The 17,240-nt window shown below is 53.9% G+C and overlaps 2 protein-coding genes across 4 annotated transcripts in view; one reads left to right on the top strand and one right to left on the bottom strand.

The window, feature by feature from the left end:
• The window catches only part of MLC1 (modulator of VRAC current 1), a 28,272-nt gene extending 12,113 nt beyond the window's left edge, over nucleotides 1-16,159 (bottom strand). The window contains exons 1-9 of one of the 3 annotated variants that reach the window (XM_050745842.1): nucleotides 16,141-16,159; nucleotides 12,868-12,926; nucleotides 12,238-12,473; nucleotides 10,596-10,685; nucleotides 7,923-7,976; nucleotides 7,513-7,614; nucleotides 5,015-5,116; nucleotides 4,433-4,504; nucleotides 1,360-1,476 (exon numbers count right to left, since the gene is read on the bottom strand). In XM_050745842.1, coding sequence (XP_050601799.1) covers nucleotides 1,360-1,476; nucleotides 4,433-4,504; nucleotides 5,015-5,116; nucleotides 7,513-7,614; nucleotides 7,923-7,976; nucleotides 10,596-10,685; nucleotides 12,238-12,414 — 714 coding nt within the window. In that variant the 5' untranslated portion in view covers nucleotides 12,415-12,473; nucleotides 12,868-12,926; nucleotides 16,141-16,159. Of the gene's footprint in view, nucleotides 1-1,359; nucleotides 1,477-4,432; nucleotides 4,505-5,014; nucleotides 5,117-7,512; nucleotides 7,615-7,922; nucleotides 7,977-10,595; nucleotides 10,686-12,237; nucleotides 12,474-12,867; nucleotides 12,927-13,232; nucleotides 13,348-15,055; nucleotides 15,075-16,140 lie in introns of those variants that run through there. The other 2 variants (XM_050745840.1, XM_050745841.1) reach the window with 2 other exon arrangements.
• Nucleotides 16,160-16,491: 332 nt separating this feature from the next.
• MOV10L1 (Mov10 like RISC complex RNA helicase 1) overlaps nucleotides 16,492-17,240 on the top strand; it is a 71,145-nt gene continuing 70,396 nt past the window's right edge. Inside the window, exon 1 of the mRNA XM_050745803.1 lies at nucleotides 16,492-16,671. Within this exon, the coding sequence (XP_050601760.1) occupies nucleotides 16,575-16,671 (97 nt within the window). The 5' untranslated portion in view covers nucleotides 16,492-16,574. The remainder of the gene's footprint in view (nucleotides 16,672-17,240) is intronic.

Genomic DNA, 17,240 nt, shown 5'->3' with positions numbered 1-17,240 from the left:
GTGCCCTGGGGGCATTGCTCTGAGCCTACTGACCCCCACAGGGAGCTGAGCCACAGCTGCCACCAATGGGATGTGTAGCACCCGGCACGTACGGGCCTTCTTGGCAGTCCACCCGGCCGTACCGCTCCCGGGCAGGCGTGGGCCCCTTCTCGGCAGTCCGCCCGGCCGTACCGCTCCCGGGCAGGCGTGGGCCCCTTCTCGGCAGTCCGCCCGGCCGTACCGCTCCCGGGCAGGCGTGGGCCCCTTCTCGGCAGTCCGCCCGGCCGTACCGCTCCCGGGCAGGCGTGGGCCCCTTCTCGGCAGCTTCAGGAAGAGCCCCCCTGCTGCCCAGGAGGAGCCCGTAGCTGATGCTGGGTGCTCACCATTCCTGCTCATGTACATAAGAGAACAGGGGCAAAATCTAGAAATCCACACAGCATGAGACAAACCAGGGGCTGGCCGTCAACACCGGTGTGCAGGCCACTACATGGCAAGGTGCCGAGGACCGCTCGGGGTTTCGCCCGGAGGCAGGTGGGCGGTGGCTCTGGGTGGGCCACAGGCCCTGAAGGGATCTGGCGTGTGGAGGGGTTGCTCTAGACTCAGTGTTCTGAGGGAACACACCTGTGATCCCGGCACTTTGGGAGGTCGAGGCAGGCAGATCACTTGAGGTCAGGAGTTCAAGACCAGCCTGGCCAACATGGCAAAACCCCGTCTCTACCAAAAATACAAAAAAATTAGCTGGGCATGGTGGTCCACACCTGTAATCCCAGCTACTCAGGAGGCTGAGGTGGGCAAACTGCTTGAACCTGGGGCGGGGCAGAGGTTGTAGTGAGGTGAGATCGCGCCACTGCACTCCAGCCTGGGCGGCAGAGTGAGACTCCATCTCAAAAAAAATAAAGAAAGAAACAAAATAAATTAAAATAAATAAAACGCTGCCCATGTATTGAGCATGTGGCATGTGCTAGGTGCTGTGTGACACATCTGCTATGGTAACATTTAATATAAAGTAATAACAGAAATACGCCGCATTGTATAAAAGACATGTTGTAATATAAATGCATTATATATTAGAAAATTATATAGAATAATGAACATCTATGGCCTGACATTCATATGTTTAAAAAATTAGAATAATAAAAATAATTGGTATTTTTTTCAGGAAAAATAATATAAAATAATCATACAAACTAATATAAAAGCAGTTAATTCTTTGACTCATTTAATCCTTAACTCCCCAGTTCTTCTGAACTGGGGTCTGGCAAGGACCTTCTGTGGTGCCTCCCTGTCTGAGTGCACCAAGACTGACCTCGGGGCCCAGCCACGCAGGATCTGAGCGGCGTGGCCCACAGCGGTGGCGGGCGGGCCAGAGGGAGTACTCACGGCCACTAGGATCCAAAAGAACGTCACTGAGAGGTGTGGGCCTGAGACTGAGTCATCCACGTTCAGGGCAATGATCCCCCCGAGGACGGCAGAGATGCCTGCGATTACCTCGACGACCTGGAGGGGACGGGACAACACCGGCTCATGGGGGCCGCCCCAAGGAAGTGGAGACACCCCCAGATTCGCAGAATGCACTGTGCAGACACGGACCCCCAGGAGCAGGGTGCGGTGGGCTGGCCCCGGCTCTAACCGTGGAGGAGCCCATTTGGACAGACCCCCAGCCTCACCTGGCCCAGCCCCCTCTGCCCTCAGCTGCAGCTTTTCACGTCCCTCCTGGAGTAAAACTGCTGCTTTTGTCTGCGGAGACTGAGGATATTGACCTGACAGTGGTGAGGGCAGAAAATCAAGACCCTCAGACCCCCTTCCCTGTCCTCACAGTGTGGCAGGCGGTGGTGCCCAGACCCTGGACCCCACTGAGGGGACTCGGGAAACAGGCCTGTGGCAGAAGCAGCTTCCCATAGGACACGCCCACCCACCCGTGCCATGTGGGTTTGCCATCGCCACGGCAACACTGGACGCCACCACCCCTTTCTATGCCAATGATCCAACCACCTGGACGCTACCACCCCTTTTCTAGAAATTTCTGCATAATCTGTCCCTTAATTAGCATATACTTACAAGAGGGTATAAATAGGAGGCAGAGCTGTGTCTGAGCTGCTGCTCGAGGCGCCCTGTCGGCTGGGGAGCCCTGCTCAACTGCCACTGCAATCAAAGCTGCTGTCTGCCACCAGCAGCTCGCCCTTGAATTCTTTCCTGGACAAAGCCAAGAACCCTCGTGGCCTAAGCCCTGGCTGTGGGCTCATCTGCCCTGCACCATCAGGGCTGCAAACAGCACCGACAGACCCAGGGAGGGCTGGGGAAGAAACCAACGCCGGAACGCCTGCTCGCACGAAGGATCTCTGTGAGGTGCACGTGCAGAGCTGTGGCCGGCAGGAAAGCCAGGCGTGAGGAGCCGGCCAGCAGGGGCCTGGGGGCCAGACAGGACCTGGGCAGCCAGGCCTCGCATCCAGAAGGCACAAAACTCCAGATGCACAAAGAAAGCTGAATTCCCAGCCAGGCACGGCGGCTCACGCTTGTAATCCCAGCACTCTGGGAGGCCGAGGCAGACAGATCACGAGGTCAGGAGTTTGAGGCCAGCCTGGCCAACATGGTAAACCCTGTCTCTACTAAAAACACAACACTTAGCCCAGCGTGTTGGCGCATGCCTGTAATCCCAGCTACTTGGGAGGCTGAGGTAGGACAATTGCTTAAACCCAGGAGGCAGAGGTTGCACTGAGCCCAGATCATGCCACTGCACTCCAGCCTGGGCGACAGAGTGAGACTCCACCTTAAAGAAATAAAATAAAATAAAAAATGAAGCTGAATTCCCACCTGACAGAGACCATGACCACCATGCAGAAAACTCCGGAAACAGAGAGACCGCCCACAAAGGACAGCACCTGGGCCTCCGCAGACGCAGACGGTGGAATAAACACGTCCTCGGGGAAACTGTCAACCTGGACCTCTCTGCAGGCGAATTGTCACTTAGGAATGCGGAGAACCAGCCCAAACTGGAGAAGCCTCTCGAAAACCGACTTCTAAAGAATGAAGCAGAGTGGGCCGGGCACAATGGCTCACGCCTGTAATTCCAGCACTGTGGGAGGCCGAGGCCGGCAGATCACCTGAGGTCAGGAGATGGAGACCAGCCTGGCCAGCATGGTGTAACCCTGTCTCTATTAAAAATACAAAAATTAGCTGGGTGCGGTGGCAGGCGCTTGTAGTCCCAGCTACTCGGGAGGCTGAGGCGGGGGAATCGCTTGAACCCGGGAGGCAGAGGTTGCAGTGAGCTGAGATTGCACCACTGCACTCCAGCCTGGGCAACAGAGCAGGACTCCGTCTCAAAATAAAAGAAAAAAAAAGAAGCAGAACAGAAATGGAACCTAAAAGAGAATTGAAATGCTAAATAAAGGGAAGCAAAGGCCCTGGGAAATGCACAGGGACCAAGTCAAGCACACAGGAGGCTGTCCCATTGTTAGAGACAAAAGGCAAAATGTCACTAAACATCACACGCTAGACAACAAGGCCAAGGCAGAGGCAAGCGGGACAGACGTCGCATGATCCGTTTATCAAGGAGCGCGTTTGAATATGAAGGGCAACTGCCAAAAGGATACTGAAAGCTCTCCCATCCAAAATTAGAGGGAAAAGGAAGGATGGAGCCTCTGCCAATTCAAAAGAAGGCAGGGAAGGAGGGAAAAAGGCAAAATCGGGGAAAATGGAAAACTCAAAAGATGGTGAAAATAAGTAGAAATTTATCAGTAATAACTCTCAAAGGAAATGGGCTACATTCAAAAGGCTAGGGAGAGAGAATGACATAAGATAAAGAACAAAATGCAGTTACGTGCTGCTTGTAACAACTATACCAAGGTATAAGGCAAGAAAAGTTGAAAGTAAGAAGAAGAGAGGCCGGGTGCGGTGGCTCACGCCTGTAATCCCAGCACTTTGGAAGGCCTGGGTGGGTGGATCACTTGAGGTCAGGAGTTCAAGACCAGCCTGGCCAAAACGTCGAAACCCCACATCTACTAAAATTAGAATAATTAACTGGGTGTGGTGGCGGGCGCCTGTAGTCCCAGCTCCTCAGGAGGCTGAGGCAGGAGAATCACTTGAACCCGGGAGGCAGAGGCGGCAGTGAGCTGAGATCGTGCCACTGCATCCCAGCCTGGCTGACGGAGTGAGACTCCGTCTCAAAAAATAAGAATAATGATTCCTCAGGGACAGCAGTGTCGACACACCTACAGCGATAACCAACTCCCCCCTAAAACTTAGGGAACACCAGCAGCACCTTTCACGATAAGGTACATTGTTACCAACGACACTAGTAACAGACTAGAGTCTCCACAGATGAGGCGCACGCTGCCCTACAGTCTAGACAGCCAACTCTTAGCCAACTCGGAATAGAAACGTGACATTTAATCCAGCCTCAGTCACCCCCGACAGAGTGCGAGAGAAAAGAGAAAGAAAAGGGAAGTTTTCTTACTGAATAAGATTTCAGGACCCGAGCAGGAAATGGTACTTCGCCCAGAATGTTGGTGCCGTCAGACATGGAGCCCTACAAAGAAACAGCTGTCACCCCGGGCGCACGGGCACAGGGACTTGGCACTGCTGCTGGATCTGGCCACCGTGAGCAGTGGGCCAGGTCAGCCTGCGGTGTAGACGCGAGAGGACCTTGGAGTCGCCCATGGATCTCTGGGCTTGAGGAAACATTCGCACACACGGTCCTTGCACACGAAAACACGTTTACAGGTATTTTAGCAGATGTGGTGTCTCCTGGTCATCCCCTCGGGACGAGCACCGAGCGCCGGACTGAGTCAGGCTTAGTGGGAGGGGAAGGGTACAGCATCTGTCCTCACCTCCCTGTAGCCAGTGGCCACCAACCCCTCACCCAGCTCCCGACCTGCTTCTGGCCCAGGAGAGTGGGGTCTCGTGGGAACGCCCTGGAGCAGCCCAGATCGGTCCAAAGGTGACGCTGAGACCCACTCTGCAGATGGGGGTGCGACTCGCTCACCCTGGGGCAACGCCTCTGCACCCCCTGCCCTGTGGGGCCGGAAGCTGCACCCACCTTCTTTTTCTTGCAGTACTCCTCGCTGGACCGTGCAGACATGATCACCGTGGCTGCCATGAGCAGCTCCAGCAGGAGCAGCAGGATGAGGTTGAAGTTGATCTGCCAAAGGGCACACACGCTTCAGCACCGGGCCCGCCTTTCTCACGCCACTGTGCTTCAGCGTCCACGGGGCCACCTCCTGGGCAGGCTGCGCAGGACTCTGGGCCACGGTCCCCACTTTTCCGGTCCAGGGCCGGCTGTGAGGCACTGTGAGCCACACAGTCTCTCTGTCTCACATGGGTCTTTGGGGTCTTTCAGTTTTTAAAACCATGCTTAGTTCAAAGGCTGTACAAACGCAGGCCAGGGCTGGATTTGGCCTTGGGCTCTGGTCTACCGACCCCAATCTGAACGTTCCTTGTTCCCACGAAAGCCTGCACTGGAATGTTTAGAGCAGCTTCATGTATGATTGTTAAACTCTGAGAACATAAGGTTTTTTGGAGGGTAATGAAACTACTGTGGGCCCTGACCATATTGGCAGTCACATGAATTTATACGTGTGTTAATATTCATAGACGCATACATTTTAAAAAGTCAGTGTAGCTGTCTGACAATCTGACAATTTTTTATTTTTATTTTTATTTTTATTTTTTTTTGAGACGGAGTTTTGCTTTTGTTGCCCAGGCTGGAGTGCAAATGGTGCGATCTTGGCTCACCGCAACCTCTGCCTCCCAGGTTCAAATGATTCTCCTGCCTCAGCCTCCCGAGTAGCTGGGATTACAGGTGCCCACCAGCACACCCGGCTAATGTTGTATTTTTAGTAGAGACGGGGTTTCTCCATGATGGTCAGGCTGGTCTCGAACTCCTGACCTCAGGTAATCCACCCACCTCAGCCTCCCAAAGTGCCGGGATTACAGGTGTGAGCCACTACACCCGGCCTGACAATTTTTGAAATACATTTTAAAAAGAAAGAATGCAGAACCATATTCAACTAAAAACAGAGCCTCGAAATATATGAAGTCATAACTAACAGAGCCACAGGAAGATGGAAATGCACCAGCAGTGGTGGGGAAGGACTTGAAACACTTTTCGTAGAAACTGACACATCAGGTGGAGGGCAGTGGCTTCTCTTACTAAAAATACAAAAATTAGCCAGGCGCGGAGGCTCACGCTTGTGATCCCAGCACTTTGGGAGACCAAGGCGGGTGGATCGCCTGAGGTCAGGAGTTCTAAACCAGCCTGATCAACATGGTGAAACCCCTTCTCTACTAAAAATACAAAAATTAGCTAGGCACGGTGGCGCACGCCTGTGATCCCAGCACTTTGGGAGGCCGAGGTGGGCGAATCACCTGAGGTTGGGAATTCGAGACCAGCCTGACCAACATGGAGAAACCCTGTCTCTACTAAAAATACAAAAATTAGCCGGGCATGGTGGCACATGCCTGTAATCCCAGCTACTTGGGAGGCTGAGACAGGAGAACTGCTTGACCCCGAGAGGCGGAGGTCACAGTGAGCCGAGATGGCACCACTGCACTCCAGCCTGGGTAAGAGAGCGAGACTCCTTCTCAAAAAAAGAGACAAAAACAAAAAGGCAGTGTAGGTGTTCCCACTGAGTTCTCCTGTGTCTGCTCTTTTTTCCTGCCCAATGAGAGTGTCCAGGACATACTCAAGGCTCCTCCAGCTTTCCCCAATCATAAAGTGCATTCCACATGTCACACAAAGCAGGAGGCCCTCCTTGCAGTATCTCAGATGAGGTCCTGGTTTCCTTTGAGATTTTTATCTTTTTTTTTGTTTGTTTTTTGAGACAGTGTCTCACTCTGTCTGCCAGGCTGGAGTGCAGTGGCACCATTTCAGCTCCCACAACCTCTGCCACCCACAATTTCCCATTTTTGTTTAGAGGTGCATAGAACAATTGTCTTACACAGATTGGATGAAACATGGTATTATGTTACTGTTAATTTTTTTTTTTTTTTTTTTTTTTTTTGAGACGGAGTCTCGCTCTATCGCCCAGGCTGGAGTTCAGTGGCCGGATCTCAGCTCACTGCAAGCTCCGCCTCCCGGGTTTACGCCATTCTCCTGCCTCAGCCTCCCGAGTAGCTGGGACTACAGGCGCCCGCCAACATACCCGACTAGTTTTTTTGTATTTTTTAGTAGAGACGGGGTTTCACCGTGTTAGCCAGGATGGTCTCGATCTCCTGACCTCGTGATCCGCCCGTCTCGGCCTCCCAAAGTGCTGGGATTACAGGCTTGAGCCACCGCGCCTGGCCGTTACTGTTAATTTTTAAGGATCGTTGCAAAAGACATTGTTTACCAATAAATCTGTCCAGCAGAATCACAAGACTTCAATAAAGACAATTATTTTCTTTAGACGCGTAAATAAAACTCTCAACGTTTGTCAAATTCAAGAGCTATGAATAACATTTACCACCTATTTCCAGCTCGACAAACATTTGCTGACACCATTCGTGGGGGTGGGGCTGTGGGTGTCAGGCCTCAGCGCGAAGCTCGCGTGAACTTACATTTATTGCTGATGGGTTCAGGATTAGTTTGCATCCAAACCAAATTAAACACGTAGTGGTCACAGCAAATGTGGAAACGAACAATATCTGAAAGTTGGGAATCTGAAAAACAAGGCAGGAGGGGTTTTCCTTCTCTGAATAACGAAAGAAAAAAGGTAACAGATAAACCACACTTGAGGCCATTAACTAAAAATTATCCTGATTAGGACACAATGGTGGGGAGTCCTGCGTGCTCAGCCTGCTCTCCCCTCCGTGCAGCAAAGGCTGGGCTGGGCAGGAGCTTCACTGTCTGGGGGGCAACCTCAGGGGCCCCTCTCGGTGCCACAACGTCCGTGTGTGGGCACACACGGGCACACTGTCGGCCCCTCCGGCTTTCTCCCTGGCAGAGGCTGGGTGCAAGCTGGACTCACCACATTGGCATTCCTCCTGGAGACAGTGAAGCTCACAATTGCCGAGGGGATGCACTGGAATGAAACCAGAATCCCATGAGTCCGCCGCTCACCCAAGCAACTGAGACCCTGAAATACTCTAACATTTGCGCTTCCGGAAGGATCCGAATCATATTCGCAAAACAGTGTTGCCAGCCCACGTGACACAGCGGGGTGGCTTGACTAGAAGGCCCCCAGGTACTTCTCAGTTTTAATTTTTTGTTGAGATGGGGTCTCACTGTTGCCCAAGCTGATCTTAACTTTGGGCTCAAGTGATCTGTTCACCTTGGCTTCCCAAAGCACTGCGGTTACAGGCGTGAGCCACTGCACCCAACCCCCAGGTACTTCAAAATAATTTATTCTGAAAAAAGTTTTTATTTTTCTGATGTGCTAAAAAGATATTTGTGAATAAAGGCTCTTCCAGCTGGATAAGCTTTGAAGTCTAGAATGTAACTCATGCAGGCACAAGACCTGGTCTTTGCTGAAAATCACCCAAAAAGGAAAACGTATCAGCCAGGTGCAGTGGCTCACACCTCTAATCCCAACTACTTGGGAGGCTGAGCTGGGAGGATCTCCTGAGCCCAGGAAGTCGAGGTTGCAGTGAGCTGTGATTACACCCTGCACTCCAGCCTCGGTGACAGAGCGAGACCTTGTCTCGAAAAAAAAAAAAGAAAAGAAAAAGAAAGAGGAGGCCGGGCGTGGTGGCTCACACCTGCAATCCCAGCACTTTGGGAAGCGGAGGCAGGTGGATCATGAGGTCAGGAGTTTGAGACCAGCCTGGCCAACATAGTGAAACCCCTTCTCTACTAAAAATACAAAAAAATTATCCTGGCTTGGTGGCGGGCGCCTGTAGTCCCAGCTACTCAGGAGGCCGAGGCAGGAGAATTGCTTGAACCCAGGAGGCGGAGGTCGCAGTAAGCTGAGATCGCCCCACTGCACTCCAACCTGGGCGACAGAGCAAGACTCCATCCAAAAAAAAAAAAAAAGGAATCAAGGAAGGAAGGAAGGAAGGAAGAAAAAGAGGAAGGAAGGAGCGAAGGAAGGAGCAAGACTCAGCATGTGAGGGAGGCCGAAAGGAGTCCCAGAGCCCCTCGGCCTTCTTGTCTCCAAAGGGCCACACCAAGGCTAGGAGTACAGGGCCAGGGATGGAGGTTGGGACGTCAGGGGCAGGGAGGTGAGCGGAGTCGGGCCAGCCCAGGCCTGTGGCCCTTGCTTCCGCAGCCATGGGACCCCGGGCTCTGAGGCGGGGGTGCGGGCAGGGGCATCTGAGGGGCTGAGCACAGCAGTGCTGGGTGAGGAGGCAGGAGAAGCCCCGTTGGGGCCTGAGTGAGGGGCAGAGCTGGGGCCAGGACAGTCAGGCTCAGTTCAGCACCCACTCAGGTGCCACGAGGGCCCAGGGTAGAGAAGAAAGGCCAGGGCAGGGCCAAGTGGGGCCAAGGCTGGGCGCGGGTGGGCACTTGCCCATATCTGGCAGCCTCTGAAGCTGAAGGGGCACAGCCCACAGCTCCACTGGGACAAGGGCGGCTCCCATGGTGAGGACAAAGGCCACGGAGAAGCTTCCAGAGAGGGCAGCAGAGTGGGACGAGTCACCTGCCCCAAAGAGCTTTGTTCTAAGGGAGCAGAGACCCAGGACAGCACAGGACGGGGCGTCCACTTTGTTTTTAAGACTTTGGAGGGTGCTGCTGGGGACAGTCACCAACAGTGTCCCTAGAGAAAGGGCAGGGGCCAGAGACCCAGCAGGCGTGGGGAAGCGAGAGGAGGGGAAGCGAGAGGAGGGGAAGCAAGAGGAGGGGAAGCGAGAGGAGGGGAGTGCTCGGAACTGGCTGAAGCAGGAGGGGCATGGGGTCAGCGGGTTGTGGGCCAGAGCCCAGGGGTCGGCCAGCACTGTGCTCTAGCTGCAGGCACGCTGGACAGGCAGTGGCCGGGGCTCTCAGAGGACCAGGGGTCAGCGGTCGTCTGTCCTCCTTTGCTCTGAGGATCAGTGGGTGCCCCCACCAGCCTTGGCACTGTGTAAGATTCTAGAAAAACAGCATGAAGCTTTGGGAGGGTGTGGGGCGCAGGTCTCAGTCCCAGTCCCCTTGAGGGCAGATGCTGCCAGTTTTGGCAAGATGCAGCCGCAGGATCAGAATCAACATGCAATTCCCTGCACAGGCATCTGCAGAGCAAGGTTCAGACCTGCTTCGTCGGATTCTCAAAGGTGATGAATCCTACGTGAAACTAAAGTCATATGAAGAGATTTTTTTTTTTTTTTTTGAGTTGAAGTTTCACTTTTGTCGCCAGGCTGGAGTTCAGTGGCCCGATCTCGGCTCACCGCAACCTCTGCCTCCTGGGTTCAAGTGATTCTCCTGCCTCAGCCTCCCGAGTAGCTGGGACGACAGGCACATGCCACCACCACGCCCAGCTAATTTTTCTATTTTTATAGAGATGGGGTTTCTCCATGTTTGTCAGGCTGGTCTCAAACTCCTGACCTCAGGTGATCCGCCTGCCTGCGCCCCCAAGGTGCTGGGATGACAGGCGTGAGCCACCGTGCCCGGCCCATACGAGGAGATTTGACTGAGGTACAGGTGACAGAAACCTGCACGTCTCAGAGCAAAGAAACCGGAGCACGTGCCGGCGAGCTCGGGCACCAGAAGAGACCTGGAGGAAGCTGCTTACAGAGCCTGCAGCACAGCGCAAGTAATCCATCTCCGCAGGGAACACATTCCCCAGGTACAACGAAAACCCTGAGGTCACCAGGAGGCAGCTCTGCAAGACAGCGACAGAAGCCCAGGTTACAACGCACCCCGTCCCCGGCTGGACACCGACCTTTCAGCTTCCACTTCACTGTCTCTGCGTGTTGGTGACTCACCCACGGCCCCCAGCATCAGCCGCACCCGCACCCGGGGCCCGCCCAACCTGGACTCCTCCTGTAGGACAGACGCAGCCCCGCTGCAGCCCAGGACATGGACCAGCCTCCCCCAGCCACGTCCGAGCATGGACCCCCATGCTGTTACCTGGAGGAGAGAAGGAAGGGGATCTGCCAATATTTAGAGCAAGGAATGGCACCTCTCCCCACAAAATACCCCTGTCCCAAAATGTTGTGTGTACAGAGTCTTCCGGATCCCATACTCAGGTCCAGATGCGAGACTGGAAAGCAACTGCCCATCCCCCTCCATCTGCAGAACCTCATTTCCAGATCTGGAAGAAGATCCCTCCAGGCACGGGCTCCAGGCCTAGGGGCTCCCGAGCAGGGAAGACCCTAGCAGGAGGTGGAGGGGGGGCTCTCTCTCATGCACAGCACCGCAGGGGTGAGGCAGGGAGGGTGCTCTCTCTCATGCACAGCACCCCAGGGGTGAGACAGAAGGGAGTCAGTGTCAAAGGTCACTGGGACCCAGGGTCCTGGCAGAGGAAGTGAGGTCTGGGACAGAGGGGACCTGGCCTGGGCAGGGGAGGGGCTGCAACCAAGTCCAGGGCACCGGGCGGAGGAGGGCAGAGCCCGGAGATGGCCGCCACCACCCGGGAGCCGCCTGTCCCCAGCTCCGAGGCGGATGCCTGTCTTGGTGAGGCATGCTCAGGCCATGGGAGGTGGACAGGACCACTGTGGGTGCTGCAGGGGCTGCCGGCGGAGGCGAGGGCACAGGGAGGGGAGAGATTGCGGCCTGGATCTCATTCTCAGCCCAAGCTGCACGGAACCTGGAGTGCCTGCAGAGAGGCCTGTCCTGTGGCCTGGCTCTGAGCAGCTGCACACACTCAGGCCCAAGTGGCTCCGCCAATCATCTCTGTGCCCACGACGGTGCCGGGAATGGCCAGGACCCCAGGGAAGTCCCTCGGACATCTGGCGCTGCCCGTCCGCCCTAGGCCAGTTCCTTTACACACCAGCTCCCTCCCAGCCGACCCCTGCGGCTCTCCCTAGGAGGAGGAGGTCCCTGAGGTTCTCTCACTGAGGCCTGACCTGAGGGCCTGAGACACCTCCTCCCACCTTTGCAGGTGACCCCTCGGAGGACTCTGGACCCCCAAAGCCGAGGGTCATGGAGGCTCTCGGGGCCCATGGGTAGTCCCGGGACTGTCCCTGCCCTGGTGGGACTCAACCACAGCCTGGAGCAGCTCGAGGCTGGCACAACAGACACCCATAAATTAATAAAAATAACTGTGAAAACACAAGCAAAACAAGCTCGTCAGCACCCAAGAGTTCTGCAGCATCAGGGTTAGTCTGAGAGTTGCTCTTTCTGTCCCACCCGGGGCTCCAGGGTGCCGCGGTCCATCACCAGAGGGACCAGGTGCTCGTGGCCCTCCAAGGTGTTGGTGTAGAGCTACTCACCCCCATCAGCACGGAGAAGACCCACGTCTTGGGGCTGAAGCAGGGGGGCAGTCTCTTCGACAGCTGCAGGTCGCTCGGCTTCGTGTCTGGTGCGTAGCTGGCGGGGTCTTGCCGGCCCCGCTCCAGTGTGGGCATCCGGTCATAGGCCAGCTCCTCTCTGAATGGCTCCTGGGTCATGGCACTTGGGGACACCACAGCTGTGCTGAATGTACAGCCACGTGTCACCAGTTCTTTATCTGGAATAAAATTATCATTGGTTTTGGCCGCTCTGAAGAAACTTCAATAAGTTGTTTCCAAGAAATATTTTTTAACAGAAGAAATATTGTTCACACTGAAGTGCTCTAAATTTGAAGAAGAAAATGAGCACTTGAATCTAAAAGTGAAAAAAATAACTTTCCTGGAAAAACAGACCTGAATAGTCTGGGTTCAGGGTGAGATTCTATGCTTTAAATGCCTCATTGATCCATGTGGGCCCTCCAGGTGCAACAACACCTGACAACTTCCATCGGCAACTTCGTCCATGAACCCATCACGCCGGGGACTCAAGCACATTAAACTGCTCCAATTGGTAGCTAAACAAGAGATTGTAAAATACGCCTCTACTTAACAGCTTAATGTCTGAGCACTTACCTCCCCGCCGCTCGGCAGTTGGGAGCGCCGGTCTCTGGGTGAGGGACTTCCAGCGAGAACTATTCACAAATGAAACAAAAGCTCAGCAAACTTGCGCTGAAGGCAGGGGAAGGAGAGCTGCTTCCTGAATATCAATGAGGGGAGGAATCGGGTGGATCCTAGAAATGTTTCGTGTTGGTTGTATAAACCACTGCCTGGGAGCTGTCAGAACCCAACTAGGAAAGGAAGGGCCATCCTGTGTCACTCGCCAAAGACCTCGGGTATCTCAGAAGAAAGAAGTGTCCCTAAGGTTAGAATCCCACCAAATACACATTCCGAGCAGGCCCTGTTTCTGAAACATAGCTGTTTGCTCAAAGGTCTCATACATCTTTCCAAGCAGACTTTTTCTATCCCCCACAGCCACACGGTGGGAATCGCCTTCACAAGGTCACACAAGCATTCTCGCACTCGGCTTAGCTGTGCGGCCCTTGGGCTGCTCCAGATTCGGCCCTGTGGTTTGCGTGGGCAGCCTGGACGGCTGGTAGGCCCAGTCCCGCTGCCCCCTTTATCTCTGCTCACCAAGCAGAGAGAAACCACAGCAATGTGTGTCGCCCAGAGACACTGGCACCCTGACAGTTACAGGGGCAGATTCTTTGTGCACATTGTAAAAAGGCTGAAACCAAAGTTTCTGAAAAACCAGCTCCTTAAACCATGAACCCACATTAAAACTTGAATAAAGTCATCAGGTTCCAGACCATGGAATGTTCTGTTGTCTTTGTTTCAATCAAGGAAGATGCTTTTAATAAGCTTTTATTAGCTTTTAGTAATATTATACATGCAAGCATCCCCACCCCAGTGAAAATGCCCACTAAATTACCTCGATCAAAACGAGTAAGTATCAAGTACACATAAATGCAGCTCAAAACACTTTGCTCAACCACATCCCCACGGGAAACAGCAGTGATAAATCGTTAGCAATAAACGAAAGTTTAAGCTATACTGATATTTTAGGGTTGGTTAATTTCGTGCCAGCCACCGCAGCCAATGTTCTGTTGTCTTCGTTTCAATCCAACAAGGATGAGAAATAATTTTCACAAACTATAATCCATGAAGTCAAGAACTATTCTGAATGGATTGAGAAACCTCCCAAACTTCTTTTCTGTCTTTTAAAGCGATAAACGGGATTAGTGGGAATTAGTCCAACTGGATCGAATCCTCCTGTGTTTCTTTTTGTTTGAAAAAAATGTGAATCGGATTTCAACATTTTTTCTTTCAAAAGTTCTCCACTTAAAAATGCAAACAGGCTGCCCTGAACCAGAGGTTGCAGAGCAAACCCCTCAGCTTCCCAGATCATAAGTCGTCATTGAGAAATGCTCCCATGTTACCGTTGGCAACGCTAGTTTCTAGAACAGGCCCTGTTCTTTCATACGATCTTCCAACAAATTCTTGCTCCTAAAATGCCCTTCCTCCCTCTGCCTGCTGACGTTCCATCATCATTCAACATTCAACAAACATTTACGGGGTGGACAGAGAAGTGACATCCTTCCTATAGGCTGTTTACAATCAATGGGGGCACAGGAGTGCACAGGATAAACAAATAGTGTGTTATTCCGTGATATGGTTTGGCTGTGTCCCCACCCAAATCTCATCTTGAATTGTAATTCCCATAATCCCTATGTGTCATGGGAGGGACCTGGTGGGAGGTAATTGAACCATGGGGGTGGTTACCCCCGCACTGCTGTTCTCCTGACAGTGAGTGAGTTCTCATGAGATCTGATGGTCTATTATAAGGGGCTTTCCACCCTTTTGCTCGGGACTTCTCCTTCCTGCTGCCTTGTGAAGACGGACATGTTTGCTTCCCCTTCCACCATGATTGTAAGTTTCCGGAGGCCTCCACAGCCCTGTGGAACTGTGAGTTAATTAAACCTCTTTCCTTTATAAGGACCTGACCCTAAAATTACCCAGTCTTGGGTATGTCCTTATAGCAGCATGAGAACAGACTAGTATGTCCAGCGACACATGTGATTTCCTCTATGAGGGAAAATAAGTCAGGGGAGAGAAATGAGGGGCTGCTGTTTGCAGGGGCCAGGGCAGGCCTCAGTGAGAAGGAGGCAGGGAGGGGAGGCTGGCAAAGCAAAGGACACAGGTGGGGGAGGGCAGGCGAGGACCACGCAAGGGGAGTACAGGTAGGACAGCTGGGTACTAGCACCTGTGGGTGTGGAGACGACTCTGCTTCGACTCTGAGGCAGACCTGCTGGAGGGGTCTGGGCAGAGCAGCATCCGGTCACTCACTGGGTGGAGAGCAGGCTGGGGGGTGGGAGGAGCAGGTGCTGCCTGGCATTGAGGTGGCAATGGGCAAGCGGTGAGGAGGGACTGGGCTCTGAATAGGGTTTGAAGAGCAGACGCAATCTGCTGTCAGAGCGATGTTGCCGAGTTCTGTCTAAGCAGTGAGGACGGAGATGAGAAGACCAGGATGGAGAGAGTGTGGAGCAAGGATCTTTTAGTAGAGCCGGGGTTTTGCCATGTTGGCCAGGCTGGTCTCGAACTCCTGACCTCAAGTGATCCACCCACCTTGGTCTCGCCAAGTATAAAGATATTTTTAAAATAGAGAAAAATCAATGAAATCAAGAGATTTTTTTAAAAAAAAGATCAATGAAATTGATAAATATAGACTGATCAAGGAAAATGAGAGGGATGAGATAAATTACCTATGTCAAGAATGAACGATGGTTCATCATTATGAACCATACAGACAATAAAAGGATAATAAGAAAATATGCTGAACAACTTTATGCCAATCATCTGACATCTAATAATTGGATGAAATGGACAAATTCCTTAAAAGAATTACCAAAGTTTACTCAATATTACCCTGATGACTTTAATAGCCCTCTAGCTGATGCAGAAGTGAACTTCTCATTAAAAACCTTCCCACAAAGAAAACTCGAAGCCCAGATGGGTTCCCTGGTGACTACTACTACAGTTTTTAGGGAATAAGTTACATCATCCTACTCCCTGGTCACTGCAGGCCCAGCTTAAACGGACCCCAAACCAGACAGACACGGAAAACGGGAGGTCGGCCACAGAGCAATCTGCTTCACCAGCACCGTCCCCAACCCTGGACCAAGCGTCACCAAGCTGAGTCGGGCAATACACGAAAAGGATAACGAATTGCGACCAAGTGAGTTTTCCCAGGAGAGCCAAGCAATGAAATTCCCTATACAGGCTGAGATAAAAAGCTACAGGATCATTTGAATACACGTAGAAAAGCGTTGCAGAAAATTTCACACCCACTTGTAAGAACTCTTGGAAAAATAGGACCAGAGGGAACTTCCCCAACTTAATAAAGAACACCAACAAAATACGACTCCTAACACCACTCTGGGCGGTGAAAGATCGCGCACTTTTCCCTAAGGTGTGGGCGGCAAGAAGGCGGACCCCCGCGAAGCGCCGCCCACCCACGCGAGGCCAAGCCCCCTCCCGAAGCCCCGCCCACCCGGCGGGCACACCGCCTTGCGCGCCCGGCATGACGTCACTCCCACCAGGCACCTCGCCTCGTCACGCGCCGCCAGGCGCCAACCGCCGCCCTCTATACGGGTCCCGGCTCGCGCGACGACCCCAACGCGCATGCCCAGGCGCGGCGACCCCATTGGTCGCGGGCGGCGGGAGCGGCGCGGTCGCGTGCGGGCGGCGGCGGCGGTGGCGGCGGCCGAGGCCGGGCGAGGGCCATGTTGAGCCTCGCGGCCAAGCTGGTGGCCTTCTTCTGGAGGACGGCGGACACCGCTAGGGAGGAAGCCGGGCGGCCGGAGCTCGAGCTCGCGGAAGGTGGCTCGCGGGAGGCGGCGGGGCGGCCGGGCGGGAGGCGGGTCCCGGGCCCTCGCGTGTCAGCCACCAGGGAGCCGCGCCCGGAGGTCTTTGAGTGCAGTGCGGCGGGCGGGAGACGCCGGGCCCGGCCTTTCCTCATCTCCCCTCGCTCGCCTCAGAGGCTGCGGACCCCACACGCCCCCGCCCTGGGCGCCCGTCCTCCGTGAGGTCTCGCCGGTGTCACTAGCCCCCCTGGCCGCCCTCACTTTGTGTTTCTGCGCCGAGCAGCTGCCGAGGCGCCTGTCCACGTCGCTCCTCCCTGTGGGCAGCGCCACCGGCGGCTGTGTGCTTAGAAAGCCCCGGAAAACGCGGCCCCGCCGACCTCGCCTGTCCTTTCAGAACGCGCTGCGCCCACGCGCGCCTTTTCCTTGCCTTGCTTCCGAGCCCATCTTCCTAAAGCCGGGGATGCGCTCGGAATCCCGCACGATTCCTTTCTCCCGAGGTGTTTTTTTGTTTGTTTTTGTTTGTTTGTTTTTGTGAAACAGAGTTTTGCTCTTGTCACCCAGGCTGGAGTGCAGTGGCGCGATCTC

The sequence above is a fragment of the Macaca thibetana genome, chromosome 10 (assembly GCF_024542745.1).
Source record: "Macaca thibetana thibetana isolate TM-01 chromosome 10, ASM2454274v1, whole genome shotgun sequence".
Classification (NCBI taxonomy): domain Eukaryota; kingdom Metazoa; phylum Chordata; class Mammalia; order Primates; family Cercopithecidae; genus Macaca; species Macaca thibetana.
This window is presented reverse-complemented; position numbering and strand designations above follow the sequence as displayed.